This window comes from Hemicordylus capensis, chromosome 9, assembly GCF_027244095.1.
Source record: "Hemicordylus capensis ecotype Gifberg chromosome 9, rHemCap1.1.pri, whole genome shotgun sequence".
Classification (NCBI taxonomy): domain Eukaryota; kingdom Metazoa; phylum Chordata; class Lepidosauria; order Squamata; family Cordylidae; genus Hemicordylus; species Hemicordylus capensis.
In genome coordinates, this window is record NC_069665.1 from 23,628,757 (window position 1) to 23,648,540 (window position 19,784).

The 19,784-nt window shown below is 44.6% G+C and overlaps 1 protein-coding gene across 2 annotated transcripts; it reads right to left on the minus strand.

Moving 5' to 3' along the window:
• Positions 1 to 228: 228 nt before the first annotated feature.
• BRD7 (bromodomain containing 7) lies at positions 229 to 19,779 on the minus strand. Of its 2 annotated transcripts, none has more exons than XM_053271511.1 (17): positions 19,620 to 19,779; positions 17,228 to 17,436; positions 16,719 to 16,842; positions 15,382 to 15,439; positions 12,713 to 12,857; positions 11,173 to 11,283; positions 10,081 to 10,280; positions 9,119 to 9,242; positions 8,811 to 8,886; positions 7,835 to 7,942; positions 5,995 to 6,127; positions 5,306 to 5,417; positions 3,883 to 3,948; positions 2,860 to 2,974; positions 2,591 to 2,734; positions 993 to 1,136; positions 229 to 430 (listed from the first exon to the last, which is right to left on the minus strand). In XM_053271511.1, exons 1-17 carry the CDS (start codon positions 19,666 to 19,668, stop codon positions 366 to 368), a joined length of 1,983 nt encoding a protein of 660 aa, XP_053127486.1. In that variant the 5' UTR covers positions 19,669 to 19,779; the 3' UTR covers positions 229 to 365. The 2 variants fall into 2 exon arrangements, with proteins under 2 accessions (XP_053127486.1, XP_053127487.1); XM_053271512.1 differs by having other exon boundaries at positions 3,886 to 3,948; positions 19,620 to 19,778.
• Between the last annotated feature and the right edge of the window lie 5 nt (positions 19,780 to 19,784).

The window sequence follows — 19,784 nt, forward strand, 5'->3', positions numbered from 1 at the left end:
CAGTTAGCATGGAGTCACATGGCTTCCTGTGAGAGGTAAACACAGTTTGTAGGGTCACAGTTAACATTTTCTTGCCAGTTTCACTCAATCCTGTAGAATGAAGGCAACATCTAATGTTAATGGTGGTCCATCTACTCTTAAGATATGAAAATAAACTCAGAAACTTGCTTCATTTCGCATTCTGTTCAAAGAGAGCCTCTTTTGGAGCTGGAGATGGAATAGGACAAGTTTGATGTTTAAGATTTTATTAAGAATCCAAATATTCCAGAGACAATTCTAAATACAAAGGGCCTGTGCATGCATTGGGATAAATCCCCAGAAGAGAAAGTCTTAACACTTAAGACTCATTCTAAATATGTGAAGCTTCATGTGCCAACTGGCTCACATTCATTTTCAATGACACTGGTAGCTTTTGGAGGTTCCTGTACATCTGGAAATAAAATGAAAAATCTCACTTTGTTTTGGTTAAAGGAGCAAGTGGGTTTATATTAGCTTCCTGGCTACTTGGATCATTAAACATTATGAATGAAATGATAAAACAGCTTTTAAGTTTGTCTAACGGTTTGTTCTTTAAGCCACCTAGTTTCAGGGATAGAAAAAAAAAACTTAGTTGGAAAGGTGTGGCATCTAAAAATGTTCCAAACAGTGTTCCCTGTTACAGGAATTTCCAGATGTTGATGACTACCACTCCCAGAATCTCCAGCCAGAGGCCATTGCAACTAGGGAGGATGCTCAACAAAGTCTGGAAATACCTAATTTAAGGAACACTGGTGCCAAACTAATTTAGATACTGGTGATTTTTCCAGCCCCCACCCATCCCACCTCCCCGTGAGGAATTCTGACTCCTGTGATATGGCATTAGTACTAGTTCTAACTGCTAGTTTACCCGATATGGATACCATATCCAGGTATGTCATGGGGGCGAGGTCGTCACAGGCTGTGTTGAGGACAGCCACTCTGTCCTCATGCTGAAATCCACAGTGGTTACTCACCTTCCGTTAAATCAACAGAGGTGTCCTCTGCCTCTGGTAGTGGGACTGAGATCCCCATCGCTTTACGGATTCCGTATGTGCTCACAATATCGCCTGGAGCCACTTGTTGAGCCAGAGCTTTTAAGTTGCTGGTCACTCTCTCCGCTAAGGGGTGGGGGGAAGCAAGCATACATTAACACGGCTGCTTTACAAGTCTTATTTAAACTATACCAGTTGTAAAAGACCCTGAATGGCCTAGAAGTCTTTCCTCTCCGTTAGGTGAATCTGTGTGTCAAGATTAGATAGAGCGACAGTCCGCTTCACTGCATGGCGTGGGGGCCAGTGGAGGTCCCCACCAACCCCATTGTGTGAAGCTTTGGCAAAAGCGGAATAGTCCCCCTGGCACCCTGCAGAGGGGATCGGCTGCTGCCACCAGTGATCACTCCCAGCGAGACTTTGCCCAGCCCTGGGGAAACCTCTTTGAGGGGAACGGAGCCCTCTAAAGCCCTGCTCCACCTTGGATGGCACATACAGTGTGCTGGAAAATGTAGCCCCTTCGGTGCTTTCCTCCTAGAGCGCTTGAGAGGGCTCGGTCTCTCTTGAAGAATCCCCCCAGCACTGAGTAAAGCACAGTAGTGTGTGGAGATCAACACAATGAGAAACAGTTCTCAAAAAAATGGAAGGTGTTTTTTTTTTTTTTTGCCAAAGTGGTCCCCGCTGGAAAGAAAAGGGAAGATCACTGGCCTAAGAACAAAATAGTGTTTCACAAGTGCAAAACGCACACCATGCTTCTCACTCCCTGCGGCTCCAATTCTTAGCATGCTGATCACATGCAAGTTTCGCTGCATTCCACACCCACACACCCCAGGTAAATGTAGGTTTGGGTGTATGGATACAGAGAAATCCATAAGGCCTTGGATATACTGTATGCGCATGCACACACACACTGGAAATACACAGTATAGAAACCAAGAAAAAAATCCATTTCGCCTAGATTGTGTTTAAAAGGAAATTAGGTAGATTTCCTGTATTATTATTATTGTTATTGCCTTCTTGCACTGAGCTTCCTAGAGACATCTAGTTGACCACTGTAGCAAGTGGAACACTGGTCTAGATGAACCTTTCAGACAAGTCACACTGAGAAATGGAAAGCCAACCTCAGCTGCTATTCTTACTGTGCTAGCCTCAGAAAAAAGATAAATCAAGAGGCAACATCTTATTCTGGGTTAGAAACTGCTACTAGACCTCTTGGGCCCAGCAGAAGACAATGGAACCAAGAGACATTGGTTCCCGCAGGACTTCCTAACATTCCTTTACTGAAATTCTTCGCATTGTCTGCTGCCCAAAGGGAGCTACTTAAAAAGCCATTATGCAAAAACTGAATATTTTATAATTGGAATCCATTTCCTTTGTTGAGATAACCTCACTTCTGGGTTTTTTCTGCTCTACTTACTGCAGCCTATTTGAATGTTATAAAAATGCCTTGCCCACAACGGTACACTTACAAAGCATGAGACCACAAGTTATTTCAGCCTCTCAGTTCCAGGGTATGCTTACAACATGCCTCAATTTCCTCTGTGTATTTTTAAGATTGAAGGAGTCACGAGACTTGCACTCACCCAAATGCATTTCCTTGTAAGATGGACCCAAAAGACAAATCATGTTTGGCGGTGGCTTGGTGCTCAGCCGTTCATTCTGAGCATCTTGGAGCTCCCTGAGCAGTTTTGTGGTTTCGTCAAGTTTTCTCTGGAAGATTTCGGCTTCTGTTTAGTCAAAAGTGAAGATGAGTGCATCTGCTCATACTTGAGCACAGAGAAAAGCACAAGAGTACCCTGGATGACACCAAGGGACCTGGTCGAAGAGGACTCGCGCCATTCATTCCGCTCACCTTCCGAGTCAAACTCTTCCGTGTGCATCCCCAAACTGGTGACTGCTCTCAGAGCAGTCAGCCTCTCCTTACTGAGGGAGGAATCCAACCTGCTAGCTGGGTCCGTTTCCATGATCTGTAGAGGGCAGCAAAGGCATATCTTTAAAATCTCACAAGGACAATTCTACAAAAGAAGATTCAGACTGCCTTATAAAGCAGGAGTTCCCAGCTGCTCTTAACAAGGGCACCCCCCTTCTGTCACTTACCTTCAGCTCAAGTACACCATAGAGCTTTTGAGTGTGTGTGTGGGGGGGGGGGGCTGTGTATGTGTGTGCGGCTTAATACCCCTGGGAGTCCACCAAGTACCCTTAGAGATACTAACTGCCTCCTATTGGGAACCCTTGCCATAAAGTACAGGAGAAACTAGTCATCCATGGACTTGCAATCTGCAGTTTTGCATATCTACAGCTGGGTAATGGACACCCGACCTCGGCACAGGCAAAAACACACACACACACAAAACCAATTCCGGCCAAAAGGGGTTAATTCTACATATCCGTGGGTGGCCGGAAATGACCTCTGAGGTCATTTCCGGCTGCCATTTTGAATGTGGGAGCCATTTCATGGCTCATTTGTGTGTGTGTGTGTTTTAAACACACAACTTTAAGCCAAATTGGGGGGACTTTTGCACTGGTGGGAGGCGTCCTTGGGATTCCTGATGGCCCACAGAGCACAGTAAGGCACTTCATTTGGCCCATATTTGCATCTTGGGGGCCATTGGGGTTTGTTTGTTTTAGTCTGGGAAACAAACCCCTGCATTCCCATAGACTCAATGACTCATCTGTGGTTTCATTACCTGTGGAATAATGAACAGAACCCTGCGGATAATGAGAATTTGCATTCTCCTGTATGCTAATGTGTTCTGGCAACATCCAACTCTATTATACATCACAACTTTATAAATAATACATTAGAACATATCACTGTATTTAACTGCTATTGGATCCTTTAACTATCTAAGTTCAATAACATTCAAAACCGTACCACCTCAATGTCCTTTATTGTATCCGTTCTTTCACGCAGGCTTTCAGCTTCCTCTGCTGGCTGCAACTGGAAAAGACCAGATAATAATGTCATTTATTATCTTCAACGTGGTTCTGTAAAACCACTATAATGAACGTGAGTTGCTCAGATCCTTTTGGTGGCATTGGGTGGCAAGCTGGCCTTGTAGTAGCGAGCATGAATTGCCCAATTTACTAAGGACTCCTGCCTGAAACCTTGGAAAGCTGCTGCCAGTCAGTGTAGGCAATTCTGAGTTAGATGGACCAAGGGTCTAACTCAGTATGAGGCAGCTTCCGATGTTCCTATCCATACCTTACTTGGGTAGCATAGGCAAGGCCTATGCTCTCCCAAGCCTCTCTCTTCGTGTCACCCTTACAGTGCAAGAAAGGAGTGGTACTACTGAGGTAACCTAAAGGACTCTTGTCTACATGACACAAGGACTACTTAGTGTCCTGCTGCTCTTCATAAAGCACTTCAAAATAGTCCATTCTCGCCCTGTGTGTGAGAGGGCAAGCATTTACCTGCAGCTTCACAAAAGACAAACACAGCCACAAGGGCTGCGTCGGGGAGTGTAACACATTAAATTGAGTCAATATTGCATTTTCCACTCTTTAGATTGCCTATTTTCACCATAGAAACCAGGGTGTTTGGCTTTTCCAGGGCTTCTGGTCTAAGGTAAGTATAGAAGATTCTGTTTGTGGAAGTGGTGCAGTGGTGTGTTTAAACATGGACTCAATAGGCCCACCCAGCGACATCTGAACACTCCTTCAAGCCGTGGCCCAAAGAGCCATGAACCAGCTGCATACGCACGTGCTCCCTTCTCTAGTGTGAGGGGCTTGACCGTTGACTTCCTTGAATCCAGCCACTTGGCTTGTTGTGATCTCCAAGCCAGGAAACTGATTTGCACAATCCCTCCCAATCAGGACGACAAAGCAGTTTCCTCCTGGTTTTGGAGGGACTGTGCAAATCACAGGTTCCCGATTTGGATGTCATGGCAAATGGCAGTTTTGGTAGGAAGCAGACATCTATTTATTTACATTTTATATCCCGCTCTTCCTCCAAGGAGCCCAGAGTGGCGTACTACATACTTAAGTTTCTCCTCACAACAACCCTGTGAAGTAGGTTAGGCTGAGAGAGAAGTGACTGGCCCAGAGTCACCCAGCAAGTCTCATGGCTGAATGGGGATTTGAACTCGGGTCTCCCCAGTCCTAATCCAGCATCTCGCGTGAGGATTGGAGAGTGGCATTCTTCACTGCAACTCTACCTCTTATTTAGCTGAACGTTCGTAGGTGAACACCCAAACAGGAGAGATTTCCAAGCTATTTTCCCCTTGCCATTGTGCAATGATCTCGTGAGAGTCTATGATTTCCAGCCCTCCACTAAATCAGTCACACACAAGTCTCACCTTCTCCAGTTCTCTGAGTGAGCGAGAATGTCCTCCTTGGGTCAAGACGTCCAGCAGGCTGTCGGCCATGACATACGGATAGTCCTGAGACTTTGCCAGAAACTCACTGATACTAAAGACGGAACAAAACAAGTCATTTATAAGGATGATGATGGGAGCGATACTCCAAGAACAGCTGGAGAGCCTCAGGTTGGCCATCCCTGGGTTTTTTGGAGCATATGTGTAAGGAATGGAACGCAGAGGCAAACACCTGGGAGCCTCAAGACATGTACGCCTGTTCAGTTCGTTATTTCAGAAAGAACTCTAGTGTCTGGGATTTGATGGAATGTTAAGCATGAGTTTCTCCTACTTTAATGTGAGCTAGCAAAACCCCCTACAAAAAAACCCAAACAAAACCCCAGATCAAATGTCAACTTTCTTTTGCTAGTGCTGCTGCTGCTGATTGATTGATTGATTAAGTGCCGTCAAGTTGGTGTCGACTCTTAGCGACCACATAGATAGATTCTCTCCTGGATGATCTGTCTCCAACTTGGCCTTTAAGGTCTCTCAGTGGTGCATTCACTGCTGTTGTACAACAGGAAAACATGCATTCTTTTCCTTGGACAGAAAAGCTTCCAAAAGAGGTGTTTCAACCCAGTTGCCGGGATACACAACAGAGGTACGCCTACATATGTTTACTGCATACTTACTTAAAACTCCCTGGATTGGAATCTTCCCCGTAAGTGGAGTAGATTAAATCCGAGTTGTCCTTGCTGATATTTGCAAAGGTGGAATCGTAAGCTGGAGCGTAAGAGCTGAAGGGCCCGTAATTCAAGTACATCACTAATGGGGGGCAAAAAGGGAAGCAGGGATTAATTTCCTCATATGAGGCATCTGATTCTAATGCTGAAGTGCTGACTTTTAGGCACCGGCAGAAAACTTTCAATTATAGAATCTTTCTTCACTGGCTTTTGTTGTTCATTGGAAGAAGTAATAAAGTCTCTTCCAATTAAAACCTAGAGGCGCTTTAATCTACTGTTTTCTTTTCTGGACACAGTAAAGATGAAATGACAGAACGGTGATGAAAAGCGCAGGAGGAAACTTCACAAGAACTTCAAAACGACCTCTTTAATGCGCAAACACAGGATGGTAAAATAAGTTCACGAACATGTAAGCAAAGCAAACGTTTGGGTGTGAAACACCATAAATAATAAATACAGAAACCAAACTGAAAGTGGAAACAACGGAGATGAGAGAGGAAACGGGCAAACCTTTTAACCCTTTCAATGACCAATCTCTCTCATAGCTTCTTGCATCTCTTCCTATACATTAATATTGGGTTGCAACGGCTCTATAAAAATTGCTTCTTTAATCTGATGTCTCCTTAAATTCCCTTCAACTGCCAATATTGACACATTTGTCCATGTTACTTGATGTCTACCTGATGTCTTTCCCTCGTGTGCACTGCCCATGGTTTTGATCGATTTTTATTATGCTGCATATCAGCCAAATGCTGTTTATACCTTTTCATTCATGGCCTTCCTGTTTCCCCAATATAGCAGACGCCACATTCCACACATTCGCTCTTATACACTGTTCCCTTCACCTCACACCGCTCCTCATCCTCCTCACAGATGGAGCAATCCTTTCCCTCCCATTTATCATCATACAGTCGGGATTTAACTAGATGTTGTTTTAATGTCTTAGATGCTTAGACCTTCCCCCAAATGCCTGAGGGCAACCCCACAGGTTCCTGAAAATGGGGCTTGCTGCAATTGTACCCGTCCCATTGCAAGCCCACCTGCTCTAACCACTACACTATGCTGCCTTGGCTCCCAGCCTCCAAATATTAGTGAAAACATCACAGGTGGGTATAAGTCTCAGTATAAGTATACTGCTACATGCAGTAGTGGCTTGTCCCAATGAGCCAGAGGGGATGCCAAAGAGGCCACTTGGGTTGCTCCTCTCTCCCGCCTTGCCCGAGAGCCGGGCTGCCTGCAGGCTGGCCATTCATCAGGTAGAGTTGCATGGCTAACGCTCAACCGCGCAACTTTATCTTATGAATGGCCGGCCGGCAGGCGGGAGAGAGGAGAGCTACCTGAGCTGTCTCCTTTGGTACCCCCTTGGCTTGTTGGGATAAGCTGCTACTGGCTACATGGCATCCTGGAATTCAGAGCATGTCTTGTCTCAGGTCAGGGTCTATTAACAAGGCTCAAAATACCTTCTGAATGGGGAGAGATTCAGTCCTGATAAAAGTGAGCTGGTCAGCTTATAGCATAACCTTAAACACACTTAATTGGAAATAAGGCCCTCTGATTTCAGCAGGACTTTCCCACTGGTACACCTGTATCGAGCAGCAGCAATACAGGAAGATGCTGAAAGGCAACATCTCATACTGTGCAGGAGGAGGCAATGGTCAACCCCACCTGTGTTCTACCAAAGACAACCACAGGGCTCTGTGGGCGCCACGAGTCGAAACCGACTCGAGGGCACACTTTACCTTTTCCTCCACTGAAGGAGGTTTCAGTGCAAAGTAACAACAGCACGTACCTGGAGTAACTTTGTTCCTTTTGTCTTCTTTGAATCCTTGCAGCGTATTTACGCCCGACTGAAGTCTCCCAGCCGACACACCCAGCTTCACAGAGCCATGGCCTAGTTCTGCCCCGCAAGAGGGTGAGACACAGGAGAAGAAACAAGTATGTGGCGTTCAAGGCTTCTTTTGAAAAGGAGTATTGATGTACAGATCTCCCTCCTGACCACTCACAAGATGTTTCTCAAGCCTTTGTGAGTATAAATCCTGAACACCCTTTTGTTGGAAGTACTTTAGTCCTTGATTTGACTATAAGCCTCTAAGAAACAACCTAAAAACCGGGATTTCCCCAGCTTGTTTTCATTCATTTCAATTTTGGACCAGAATTCACCTAAGAGTATTTGGAATTATGAACTAGAACTAGTGTTAAGCAAATAGCCCATAGTAACTAGACTGGATCTGTGGCCATAGCTTGCTGGAAGAGCATCTGCTTTGCATGCAGAAGGTCCCAGGTTCAATCCCTGGCAGCATCTCTAGGTAGGGCTGGGAAAGACTCCTGCCTGAAACCTCAGAGAGTTGCTGCCTGCCAGTCTTTATTACGGTCTTTGGCCAATAACACAACATCTAAAACAATATAAAATTTTAAACACAGCCATATTAATAACATAGCTGTACAATGGATCTAATCATTAGCGAGCAGAGTGCGACGAACTCATATTGCAGAACAACAGAACTTTGCAACTGTGTGTGTGACAGACGAATTCACACCCATTAGCAAATATTTGATGTAGAATTCGTCCGATCAACCTAGCAGATGGATCGACCTGGAAAATGACCATGGAGGTCATTTCCAGCCACCTCCAACCCGCAGATATGTGAGGTCGACGTGTTTCCCCCACTCCAAACATATGCCAAGGTTGGGTGTCTTTTCCCCAACTGTGGATACCGAATCCGTGTATAAGGAGGTTTCCCTGTATTGCTCACTGCACACATTACCTGCTGCATTATTTTCGGCTGGATTAAGAAGTCCCAGGGTGGTTGTGCCATCAGGTTTCCTTCTTTCAAACTCGCACTGAAATAAAGATCAAGCCATTAAAACACTACTCCTACACACTACCTGCAAAATTAGTATAAGACAGCTGGACCTCATTTAACAGGCTGTTTTGCTCATTTAATAGCTAAGACTCATTTCGGATTTTTAAAAAAATGATACTGATAATCATTACTCCAAATCCACAGGATGCGAGAGTGCTTAATATAAGGTTTTCTAAACAATGGGCATCCATATTCTTTTGTCTATTTACCTGAGCGTTAGCTGGCCGTTTTGTTAACTTTCCTCCTGATTCTCTAATGATACGTTCAATCAGCTCCTGTTCCCTTTCTAAATTGCTGTTCCTTATTCTTTCTTCAAGCAGATCCTTGTCTTTTCTGTGGGGTGGAATGTTACAAAATTAATTCTAAACGTATACATATGACTGCATTCCTTCAGAGCAAGTAAACCGAGTTTTAATACAACCGATTCAAAAATAGTGTTTGAATGTGTACGGTACAGTAACTGCTGAATAAATCAAGATACAACCAAAAGATGCTTATGTGGTCAAGTGGGTTTGCATCTCCTAGCAATTTGCCACCTCCTGAATGCATGTCACTGTTTCTGACAGCCAGCCTTGCAACAGACTTTGCAAATGAAGTCCTACCAGAGTGCAGATAAACACACATTAACTTTAGACAAGATAATTCAATAGTAGAATAGTTTCAATGATGCTGCATTTTATTCTAAACTTATCACCACTTAGCCCACTGGGAGCTTGAATACCAAGAGATTTCTTAAGAAAATTCCAGAAAATGCTTTAGGGCTAGAGTTCTCAAACTTGGGTCCCCAGATATGGCTGGGGATGATGGGAGTTGTAGTCTGAGAACATCTAGGAACCCAGGTTTGAGGAGCCCCTGCTTTAGAGTACAGCCACCTAAAAAGAGCCTTGCCAAAGGCCCATCTAGTCCAGCATCCTATTTCCTACAGTGACCAGTGAGGTGTCTTTGGGAAGTCCACAGGCAGCGTCTGATGACAGCAGCCTTCCCTTCTGTCACTGAGATTCAGTGGCATACAGCCTCTGTGCATGAAGGTACCCACACACGGCCACCATGGCTACTAGTCCTTAATTGACCTATCATCCTCCATGAACTTGTTTAATCCCCTTTTAAAGTTAGCTAAGCTGGGGGTCATCACCACATCCTGATATCGTTGAAATGAAAAGAAACACTCAACCCCTTGCAGAACAACAACTTTTTGTGTTCCTTGCTGGACGTTTTGAAGGCTCTGAGGTCTGTTTCAGCAGAGTCTCCATCCTTCCCAAGACCATCTTCATCTTCTCCACCAGACTGGAGATCCGCTTTATCTTTCTGCTTCCTGCTTTTCTGAAGGTCTGCCATGAAGTCTATACTCTGTTTCAAGCTCTGAATTCTTTCCTAACAAAACAAACCACACAGATTTTAGTTTTCCATCAGAGAACCCCCTTTAAAACCAGCTTGATCACAGAAAACGTCTGAATTAAATGCCTTCCTTTCCTTTACCCCCAAACCCCCTTGGGGGCTGTCCAAGGGGCTTTTGGAAAAGAAAAGACAGCAGGGCAACCACCGCTCCCCAACATCAAAAATTTTTAGCCAGGCTTTTAGTAATTTCTGAATGTTTTAAAAATTTTAATTGCTGTTTATATTTTTCCATTGCTGTAATTTCTGAAGGTGTTAGATTCTCTAATTCTTGTTTTAATAGCTGGTTTTGTTTGTCTTTATTTTTGTGAACTGCCTGCAGCCTCTGGAGTCAGGTGGTATATAAATGACTTGTCCCCTTAGCTAAGCAGGGTCCACCCTGGTTGCATTTGAATGGGAGACTCGATGTGTGAGCATGGCAAGATATTCCCCTCAGGGAATGGAGCCGCTCTGGGAAGAGTATCAAGGTTCCAAGTTCCTTCCCTGTCTTCTCCAAGATAGGACTGAGAGAGATTCCTGCCTGCAACCTTGAAGAAGCCGCTGCCAGTCTGTGCAGACAATACTGAGCTAGACAGACCAATGGTCTGACTCAGTATAGGGCAGCTTCCTATGTGACGGCAAAGCTGTGCTCTACCACTGAGTACCTTCCTTGGAGGCCCTCAGGAAAGCCTTAAATACCCATCTTTTTAGCTGGCTTTTAATGATATCTGGTTTTAATTTGGTTTAAAATTGATTTTACTGTAAACTGCCCTGAGCCACTTTGGGAAGGGCAGTATATAAATTGAATAAAATAAGTAAAATAAAAACAACTCCTAAACATTCCCTCTACCGATGTCAAAACATATTTTTTCTCCTCATTTAAATCTGTTACCTGACTGAGTATTTTCATTCCGGAATGCAACAGCTTTTTGGCAGCCTTATAATAAATGGTCTCTGGTTTGTTATAGACCATGGCGTTGGTGCACATCAATCTGAAGTTCTCCTGTTCCAACAGAAAAATTAAGAGATGAGCAGAGGTGTCTAGGAGCATTCCTTAGATTTATTCCTTAGTGTCTAGGAGCATTCCTTAGATTTACAAACACAAATCACAGAGACGGATATATTTCTTGTCCACTTTATACAGACAGTGAATGACATCCTCACAACAGTTGTGCTAGCAAGATGAGGGGAAGTTGCACCAACTTAAGAAGTCTGTGGAGCTGTGCCAGTTTGTGGAGACAGACACAGTTTGTGCAACACCCGGAGCAGCTTGTCAACATCTTCTGGAAGTGCAGGAGCTAATGTGGAACAGGTGCTCCTTTCTCTGTGCAACGTCCTGGCGCAACAGGATTACCCTGGCACAGCCTGAGTCTGGATAGAGGCCAATGTATGGAAGTCTGAACTGTGTGCAAGCCAGTTGCGGGACAGGATTCGGTGCGTATTTTGGATCAGGCAGCCTTGTTTGTGCCGGTTCTGACCAAGAAGAATTAGAACTTGTGAGGAGGATACTGGACGTGACAGTCGAAAGAGAGGGGTGTGTTTTTCTCTAGTGCCTGTCGTGAACCTGAGCCTGCCATTCCCACACATCTGGCTCAAGTGAAGAGAGTGCTCAGGGGAGGGGGATGCCGAACGGATCACAGACTCCCCCGGCCCTTGCAGAACCAGTCCATCCCGGTTCTAAAGGGCTAACGATGGACTCAAACGGACAACCATCACTATTGGGATACCGAGAAGGAGATACAGCTGGACCGGAATACCCATTGCCCCCAACAGGCCCTGAAGACACCCCTCTACCTACATCAGCAAGCAAGGAACCAGTTAGGTCTTATATTCTTCTTTAAAACATACAGGCGGATATGGAGTGGTGCGGAGGAACTTTAATACACAGTGCTAAAAGGCAGCTGAATTCCTTTAAGCTCCAAGGGTTGTGGGTTGTTGTTTTTTAAACGTACATACTTAAGTTTTATTGCAATAATGCAACCCTATTTTATTCTAGAAGGAAAAGGAACAAGACACTCAACGGGCTACTCTGTGTCGAGGCTTCTTTCTCACAGTTCTCTTACTTGACCATTTTGTTGTTATGAAACCAAAATATATTCACATCCCTTATGAAAATTATTCCTAATCTTGTTGTTCTAAGATATTTGATTTCCCCCCTTTCTGCTCTCTCTCACACACACACACACACCCCTTATGAGTTAACATTAAAAGAACCTCTTGAAGACCTGCACAAAGGAATTGCTTTCTCTGAAGACAGCGAATGGAAAACACTCGGAGCCAGATGTGCCCATTTTTGATACTGTTCATAAACTATGAAAGTCGGGCCCCTCCAAATGAATAAAATTGAAAAAACCTGCACAATGCAATTGCTAGTACCAGCAAGTGTCAACGTTTAATCCCCTTTCTGCAGTTAAAATATAAATTAAAAGCACCTTTAGTTCTTCTATGGACTGGTAACCATTGTTCTTGATCTTCTCTTTCATGGTACTAAAATCCATTGGGCGTTTAATGATCATGGAGTAGCCAGGGGCAATAAAGTCAGTCACAGGAAATGAAAAGAAAGCATTTGGATCCTTTCTGTTAAGAAATGAAAAGAGCCTTTTACATTTTCTTCTTCTTTTTTTATAACAAAAAACAGAGAGTTTCGTATTAAGCAGGAGAGAAGACTCCAACTTGAAAGAAGCCACAGAAGTGAAGTGAAACAAGAGCTGCTTTGCCCCAGCACAATCCCGCGTTGCTTTAACGTTAGAGAGGTGTTGCCTGGAAGCATCCCCGTCTCCCGCGCTCCTCCAAACTTCACTGGTGTGTTATTGTTAAAAATGTGTTTGATATTCCTAAGCTGAGCCATTGGTAGCAAAATCTTCCGCCTTGCTTTCAAACAAAAAGATGCATTATAATATCAATGGCAGGGGAAGCTTACCGCCCGAGGCCAATGATGCTTAAAAAACAGCACTCAGATGAGGGCCCAGCTGTGGGTGCAACACCAGACCGGAATGTTACAGCAAAGTGTCAGACAATACAGTCCACGTATATTATCGCTTTTGCATGAATTAAATATGCCAGGTTGATAGGAAACGCTTCCAGCCTCCCGGGAGCCCGGCCAATCCCTTAGCTTCCTCCAAGGCCAGGAGCTGGGCTGGGTAAGACCATGGGGGGGGGGCAGGGTCAGCTTCCCTGCAGATTTGAGGGGGCCTGGTACTGACCTGTCTCCCTACCACCCCAGTCTTTCTTGCCCTATGGTCTTGGGCAGGAAAAGAAAACCAGCCAGGGAAGCAGGCTTGGGGTAAACCAAAGAGGCAGTATTTTTTTCAAGAGGGATCCGGCCCATTTTCTGAATAAGTATGAAAATGCCAGGCAAACTTCACTAACCATAAACTAACAACATGAATCACCTTACCTCTAGAAGTAGAACGTATAGCAAAATTCTCCCTTCCCTAATGACGTTCTTTGTCACCCCTTTGCCGCTGCCACCACCCACGAGTTGTTCTAGAGTGGCCCTTGGCACTAGTGCAGAAAGCAGGGGGTCCTCTCAACACCAGCAACTCAAGCCTCACCAACTGTAAGCCAAAACTAAGATTTTTAAAAGCATCGGTTCCTCTCATTCCAGGCCACATGGGCATGCAGGGCACCTTAGAGTCCTCCAAGCCAGCCAGAAATCATACTATGATAGCTGGGCTTATAGCAGCAAGCATGAATGGTCCCCATTGCTAAGCAGGCTCCACCCTGGTTTGCATTTGAATGGGAGACTACATGTAATAATAATAATAATAATAATGATTTGATTTCTATACCGCCCTTCCAAAAATGGCTCAGGGTGGTTTCCACAGAGAAATAATAAATAAACAAGATGGCTCCCTGTCCCCAAAGGGCTCACATTCTAAAAAGAAACATAAGCTAGACACCAGCAACAGTCACTGGAAGTACTGTGCTGGGGGTGGATAGGGCCAGTTACTCTCCCCCTGCTAAATAAAGAGAATCACCACATTAAAAGGTGCCTCTTTGCCCAGTTAGCAGGGGTGAGCACTGTATAATATTCCCCTTAGGGGATGGGGCTGCTCTGGGAAGAGCACCTGCATGCTTGCATGCAAAAGGTTCCCTCCTGGCATCTCCAAGACAGGGCTGGGAGAGACTCCTTCCTGCAACCTTAGAGAAGCCGCTGTGTAGACAGTACTGAGCTAGATGGACCAATGGTCTGAATCAGTATAAGGCAGCTTCCTATGTTCCTAGACTACAGTGCTTGGTAAGACATATGACCCAGTTTCCGTGCAAAAGTGGGATTGGAGTTATAAAAGAATGTGTGTCTCTCCTTCACTAGCTACTGCCTACTTTTACACTTATCCTAATACACACGGTACTAGGATGATGCATTAGATGATGCATTTATGATTCTCCTTCAAGGAACTATATTTTGCTTTAATAGCTTCAGTGCTTAGTTTGTTCTGTCAGCAATTATACAATTACTTAAGAGGCTAGAAAAACTCATATGGGTTAGGCAAGAGAAAACTGTTGACAGGTTTTTCCTATTAAAAGACACTAAATCCGTCTGAAGCAAGATAAAGTTAGACCACAAACCACTCACTCTCCCTAAGGTTCCATAAAATCTAAAGGAGATCCATGACAACTCCAAAGCAAGTGATATATGGAACACAGGCTTGGTTATCAGTAACTGTTCAGAACCACAAGACTGGCTTTTAAAAGTGAAAACGGATATTAAATTAACATGTGGAAATCATGTTTAGCCATCCCACATTAGGGCAGGGTTCCCATATGCACTAGCTTGGCAACTTGTATGACTGCCGTAGCCAACAGAACGACCCAACACATCTCACCAAACCAAACTAACCTGATGCAGAAAGAAGCCCAAAGATTCAATTCTATGCCAACGTACATGTATAACCTGCCGACCTTCTATCATGGAATTAAAGGTGATATAGGTAGATGGGGTTTCCAGGTGATCACAGATCCAGGCAGTGACCAAACTGGTATGCTTAGCTTCAGCAGAATGGCTCTCCGACTATGCCCTAAAACCAGGGTAGTTGAGTGCTAAATCATTTAGCCGTTCGTACTACAATCATGATTAAGGAACCTTTCAAGAACTCACCTCTGCAGTTGTCTCACAAGCTGATTCAAAGCTTCTTGAAGTGGTGTCTGCTCCACTTCTAGGCCAGAGAGAGAGAGAGAGATGAGCCAATCTCATACACACACATATCCAATGACTCCTAAACTCATACTTTACACTGTCACAGTTTCTTATGAAATACGAATACGGCAAATATCTATATACTGCTTTTCAACCAAAGTCCCCAAAGCAATTTACACGATATACATAAATAAAATAAAATAGCTCCCTGTCCCCAAAGGGCTCACAATTGGGGGGGGGGGAGAAACATAAGCTAGACTCCAGCAATAGCCACAGGAGGAATGCTGTGCTGGGGTTGGATAGGGCCAGTTGCTCTCCCCCTGCTCAGTAAAGAGAACCACCTGAGGCATCTCATCACCAGAGGTCTTATTTCTTAAAGGTAAAGTGTGCCATCAAGGAACAAAAAAGGAGCTGTTTTATTTATTTATGTATATCTATGTAAGTTGCTTTGGGGACTTTGGTTGATTTCAACTCCTGGCGACCACAGAGCCCTGTAGTTTTCTTTGGCAGAATACAGGAGGGCTTTACCATTGCCTCCTCCCGCAAGATCATATGCTCTCCCATCATATGAGATGATGCCTTCCAGCATCTTCCTAGATCGCTGCTGCCCAATATAGGTGTTTCCCATAGTCTGGGAAACATACCAGCGGGGATTTGAACCAGCAACCTTCTGCTTGTTAGTCAAGCATTTCCCTGTGCTTCTCAAAAATGGCAGTGGAAATAAGACCTCTGGTGGGGAGATCTGTGTGGTGCTGGGTGTCCTGCTCGGAAGAGGGCTGGGGCACTCATTGCTGGTGAGCTGGCAAGGGGAGTTGTAGATACCTGTTTAAAATATGGCTATGGAGGAGGAGGGATTTAAACTGTAGGCACCTCCTTTCTCAGAAAGGGACAAGCTCTTGAGATTTTGCAGGGCTTACCCTGGAGTAAGTTGGGAAGTTAACCTGCTCAAATACCCTCTTCCACTAATTATTTTAGACACCAGCTAAAGACCTTTTTAAAAATTGTAAGCTGCCCTGAGAGAGAGAGAGAGAGAGAGAGAGAGAGAGAGAGAGAGAGAGAGATGGATGTACAAACACAATTTAGCTTGCACAATAAAACACAGCCAGACTTCAGAGTTTTCAGATTCTGGTCAGTTACATCTCAATGCAGGATCAAAGAGCAATAGTGGCCGCTGCTGCGGTTTCTGATGTATTTTGGTGATGGCTGAAATATGGTATATTATGTTCCTTATTATAACTTTGTCAGCTGCATTGAGAGACATTTACTAAAAAAAGAAGTAGGAATGTAATCATTCTCACCTTCTTGTTTTGCTAAACTGCTTGACAGTGGCTTTTCATGTTCCAGTCTTAGAGGGGTCTGATATTTCAGTTCTCGTTCTCCTTCACTTTCACCACGATCCCTGTCTCGCTTCTTTTTATCCTCCTGAGAACAGAAGTAAAACTGTGCAGTGAGGCATCATTACAAATGGTCACAAACTTCTGACTGCAGTTACTCAAAGTGGAAATGGGGTATGGGGATTTTAAAGATCCACACAGAATATTACAATTCTATTCCCTATGTGCTGTCTCCCCCTACTGAAAGACACAGTAATTAAGAACAATGAAGAGAACAGATGCCAAAATGGTAAATTCACACACAAAGCCATCAAATTCTACTTATAATCTAATTATACTGCAACAAGTTTATTTATGCAAATAACTGAAAACATTAAAGGAGAAATTTCAAAGAGAAGAGGGCAATGCTAAAGACAGTCAGCACAAGCAAATAATTCTACATTTAAAAAGAAACGTACAGCTCTAGAAATTACCTTGACTTTTCGCTTCCTTTTTTCCTTTTCTTCACCTGGTACTTGCTTTTCTGCCTTTTTCCTCTTCTTCCTTTTCTTGTCTTTGTGTTTGTCATGTTCACTTTTGTCCTCATAAAGGGTTGAATCATGTACTGAGCTCTGAGTAGAAAGCTCAGCAACTTCATTTCCTCCTACTTTTAAAACAAGCTTTAAGGGTTTCTCGACATATTCTTGAAGAAACACACAGAACAGAGAACGTGGTTAGTTTCTAGAAATAATCTGCAATATATAACCTAATCAATTCAACCGAAGAGTGTTCCAATCACAGTAGGTTACAGAAGTTTCTAAAGTTTAATTAAATAGGTATGCAATACATACTCGGGGCTTGAGAATTATTGTAATAGTGCCAATTAATATTTTTAGCCAGCCAAAAAAGGCACACTCATCATCCACTGAACTTCATACAGATTTCAGATATGTTAGTCTCTGAATTATTAAAGATTTTTTGTTTTTTAAAAAATAATAATAGAGAACATTTATCAGGTCATGACAATCTTACTGAGAGGCTAGTCAAAACAAGGGCATAGTGTAATACAGTATAGTGGTTAAGCTGTAAACCCTGAGGGTAAGCTTAGGAAGGCATACAACCACATATTGTTTACAGGAAGCTGAAGATGATATACTTGCTTGCAAAAATATGTAATCTAGTGTTACCTCCATATGGTAGTGATTATACACTACCTTTTGTGTAAGAACCTTTTGTTATTTCAAAATAACACACAAACTCCTCCGTGAACATTTTGTTTGAAAAGCAGAGGCTAATGATAATTTTATTTATTTTATCTGTACATTGCCCCAAACACGCATTTCTGGGAGGTTTTACATCAGAAATCAAATTAAGACAAAACCAAAAACCTTAGAACAATTTAAAACCCCAGTCATGTTATAAAGCTTGGCTGATTAAATATGTCTATAGGGACTTTTAACAAGTTGTCCAAGATGTGGAGGCGCTTATTTCATGGCATTCCAGTCCTGGGGAAGCAACAAAGAAGGCTTGTCCCTGCGTAGCCACTAGACAAGCCAGTGGCAACTAGAGACAAACCTCTCCAGATGATCTCAACCGGCGGTGGGGCTCAGGGTGAAGACAAAATTGTGAGCGCCGGCTGGGCCCATCTCGTCCAGCATCCTGTTTTGCACAGTGGCCCACGAGATGCCTCTGGGGAGCCTACAGGCAAGAGGTGAGGGCATGCCCTCTCTCCTGCTGTTGCTCTCTTGCAACTGGTATTTAGAGGCATCTTGCCTCTGGGACTGGAGATGGCTTGTAATCACCAGACTAGTAGCCACTGATAGACCTGTTCTCTGTGAATGAATGTATCCAAACCCCTCTTAAAGCCATCCAGGCTGGTGGCCATCACCACATCTTCTGGCAGAAAATTCCACAGATTAATTATGCATTCCGTCAAAAGATGCTTCCTTCTGCGGGTCCTAAATTTCCCGACCTTCAGCTTGCCAGCACCTGCACGGCTGCCCTTGCATCTCAAGAAATGGATGCGGCTGGCACATTAGCATCTCCAGGGGTGGGAGTTGCAGTCCAACAGCATCTGGAAAGCCAAGTTTGATAACTCCTGCCTGAGGCTGTGGAGCGGGGAGAGAAGGTTCCCCCATTGGGGCCTTGTCCCAAAGCAGAGCTAGTCTTGTGGTAGCAAGCATGACTGGTCCCCTAAGCTAAGCAGGGTCTGCCCTGGTTGCATATGAATGGGAGACTTGATGTGTGAGCACTGCAAGATATTCCCTTAGGGGGATGGAGCCGCTCTGGGAAAAGCAGAAGGTTCCAAGTTCCCTCCCTGGCAGCATCTCCAAGATAGGGCTGAGAGAGATTCCTACCTGCAACCTTGGAGAAGCCGCTGCCAGTCTGTGTAGACAATACTGAGCTAGATGGACCAAGGGTCTGACTCAGTATATGGCAGTTTCCTATGTTCCTATGAAGTGGGCGGTGGGGAGGAGGCAGGGGGTGACATCACTGACACTGACCAGTCCACCCCACCCCACCCCAGTGTTCCTTCTAACAGGGATGCCCAGATGTTGTTGACTACAACTCCCAGAATCCCCAGCTGCAATGGCTTTTTCCTGGGGATTCTCGGGAGTTGTAAATCAACAACATCTGGGAATCTGTTAAGAGGGTACACTGCTGGGGCCCCCTCCAAAAGGAAGCAGGGCGGGGGGCGGAAAGGCAGGGGATGACGACACTGACACCGACCACTCCACCCAACTGGGGCCCCCTCCTCCCAAAGGAGGAGAGATATGGGGTGACGTTACGGACACTGACCACTCCACCCTGGTCCCTTCAGGTCTCATCCCCGCGAGCGACACGCCCCGCGCCCTGCAGGAGGAGAAGGAAGGCGAGCGGGGGCACCTTCATACGGGTACTTCTCCGCCTTGTGCTTTTTGTGCTTCTTGCCCATGGCCCAGCCCGGCGGCGGCGGCGGCGTCTTCTTCTTCCTCCTTCTCTACCTTCGGTTGGCTGCTCGCCGGTGCAGACTAGCTCAGAATCAGAAAGCGCCAGAGTGGCCCTTCCCGT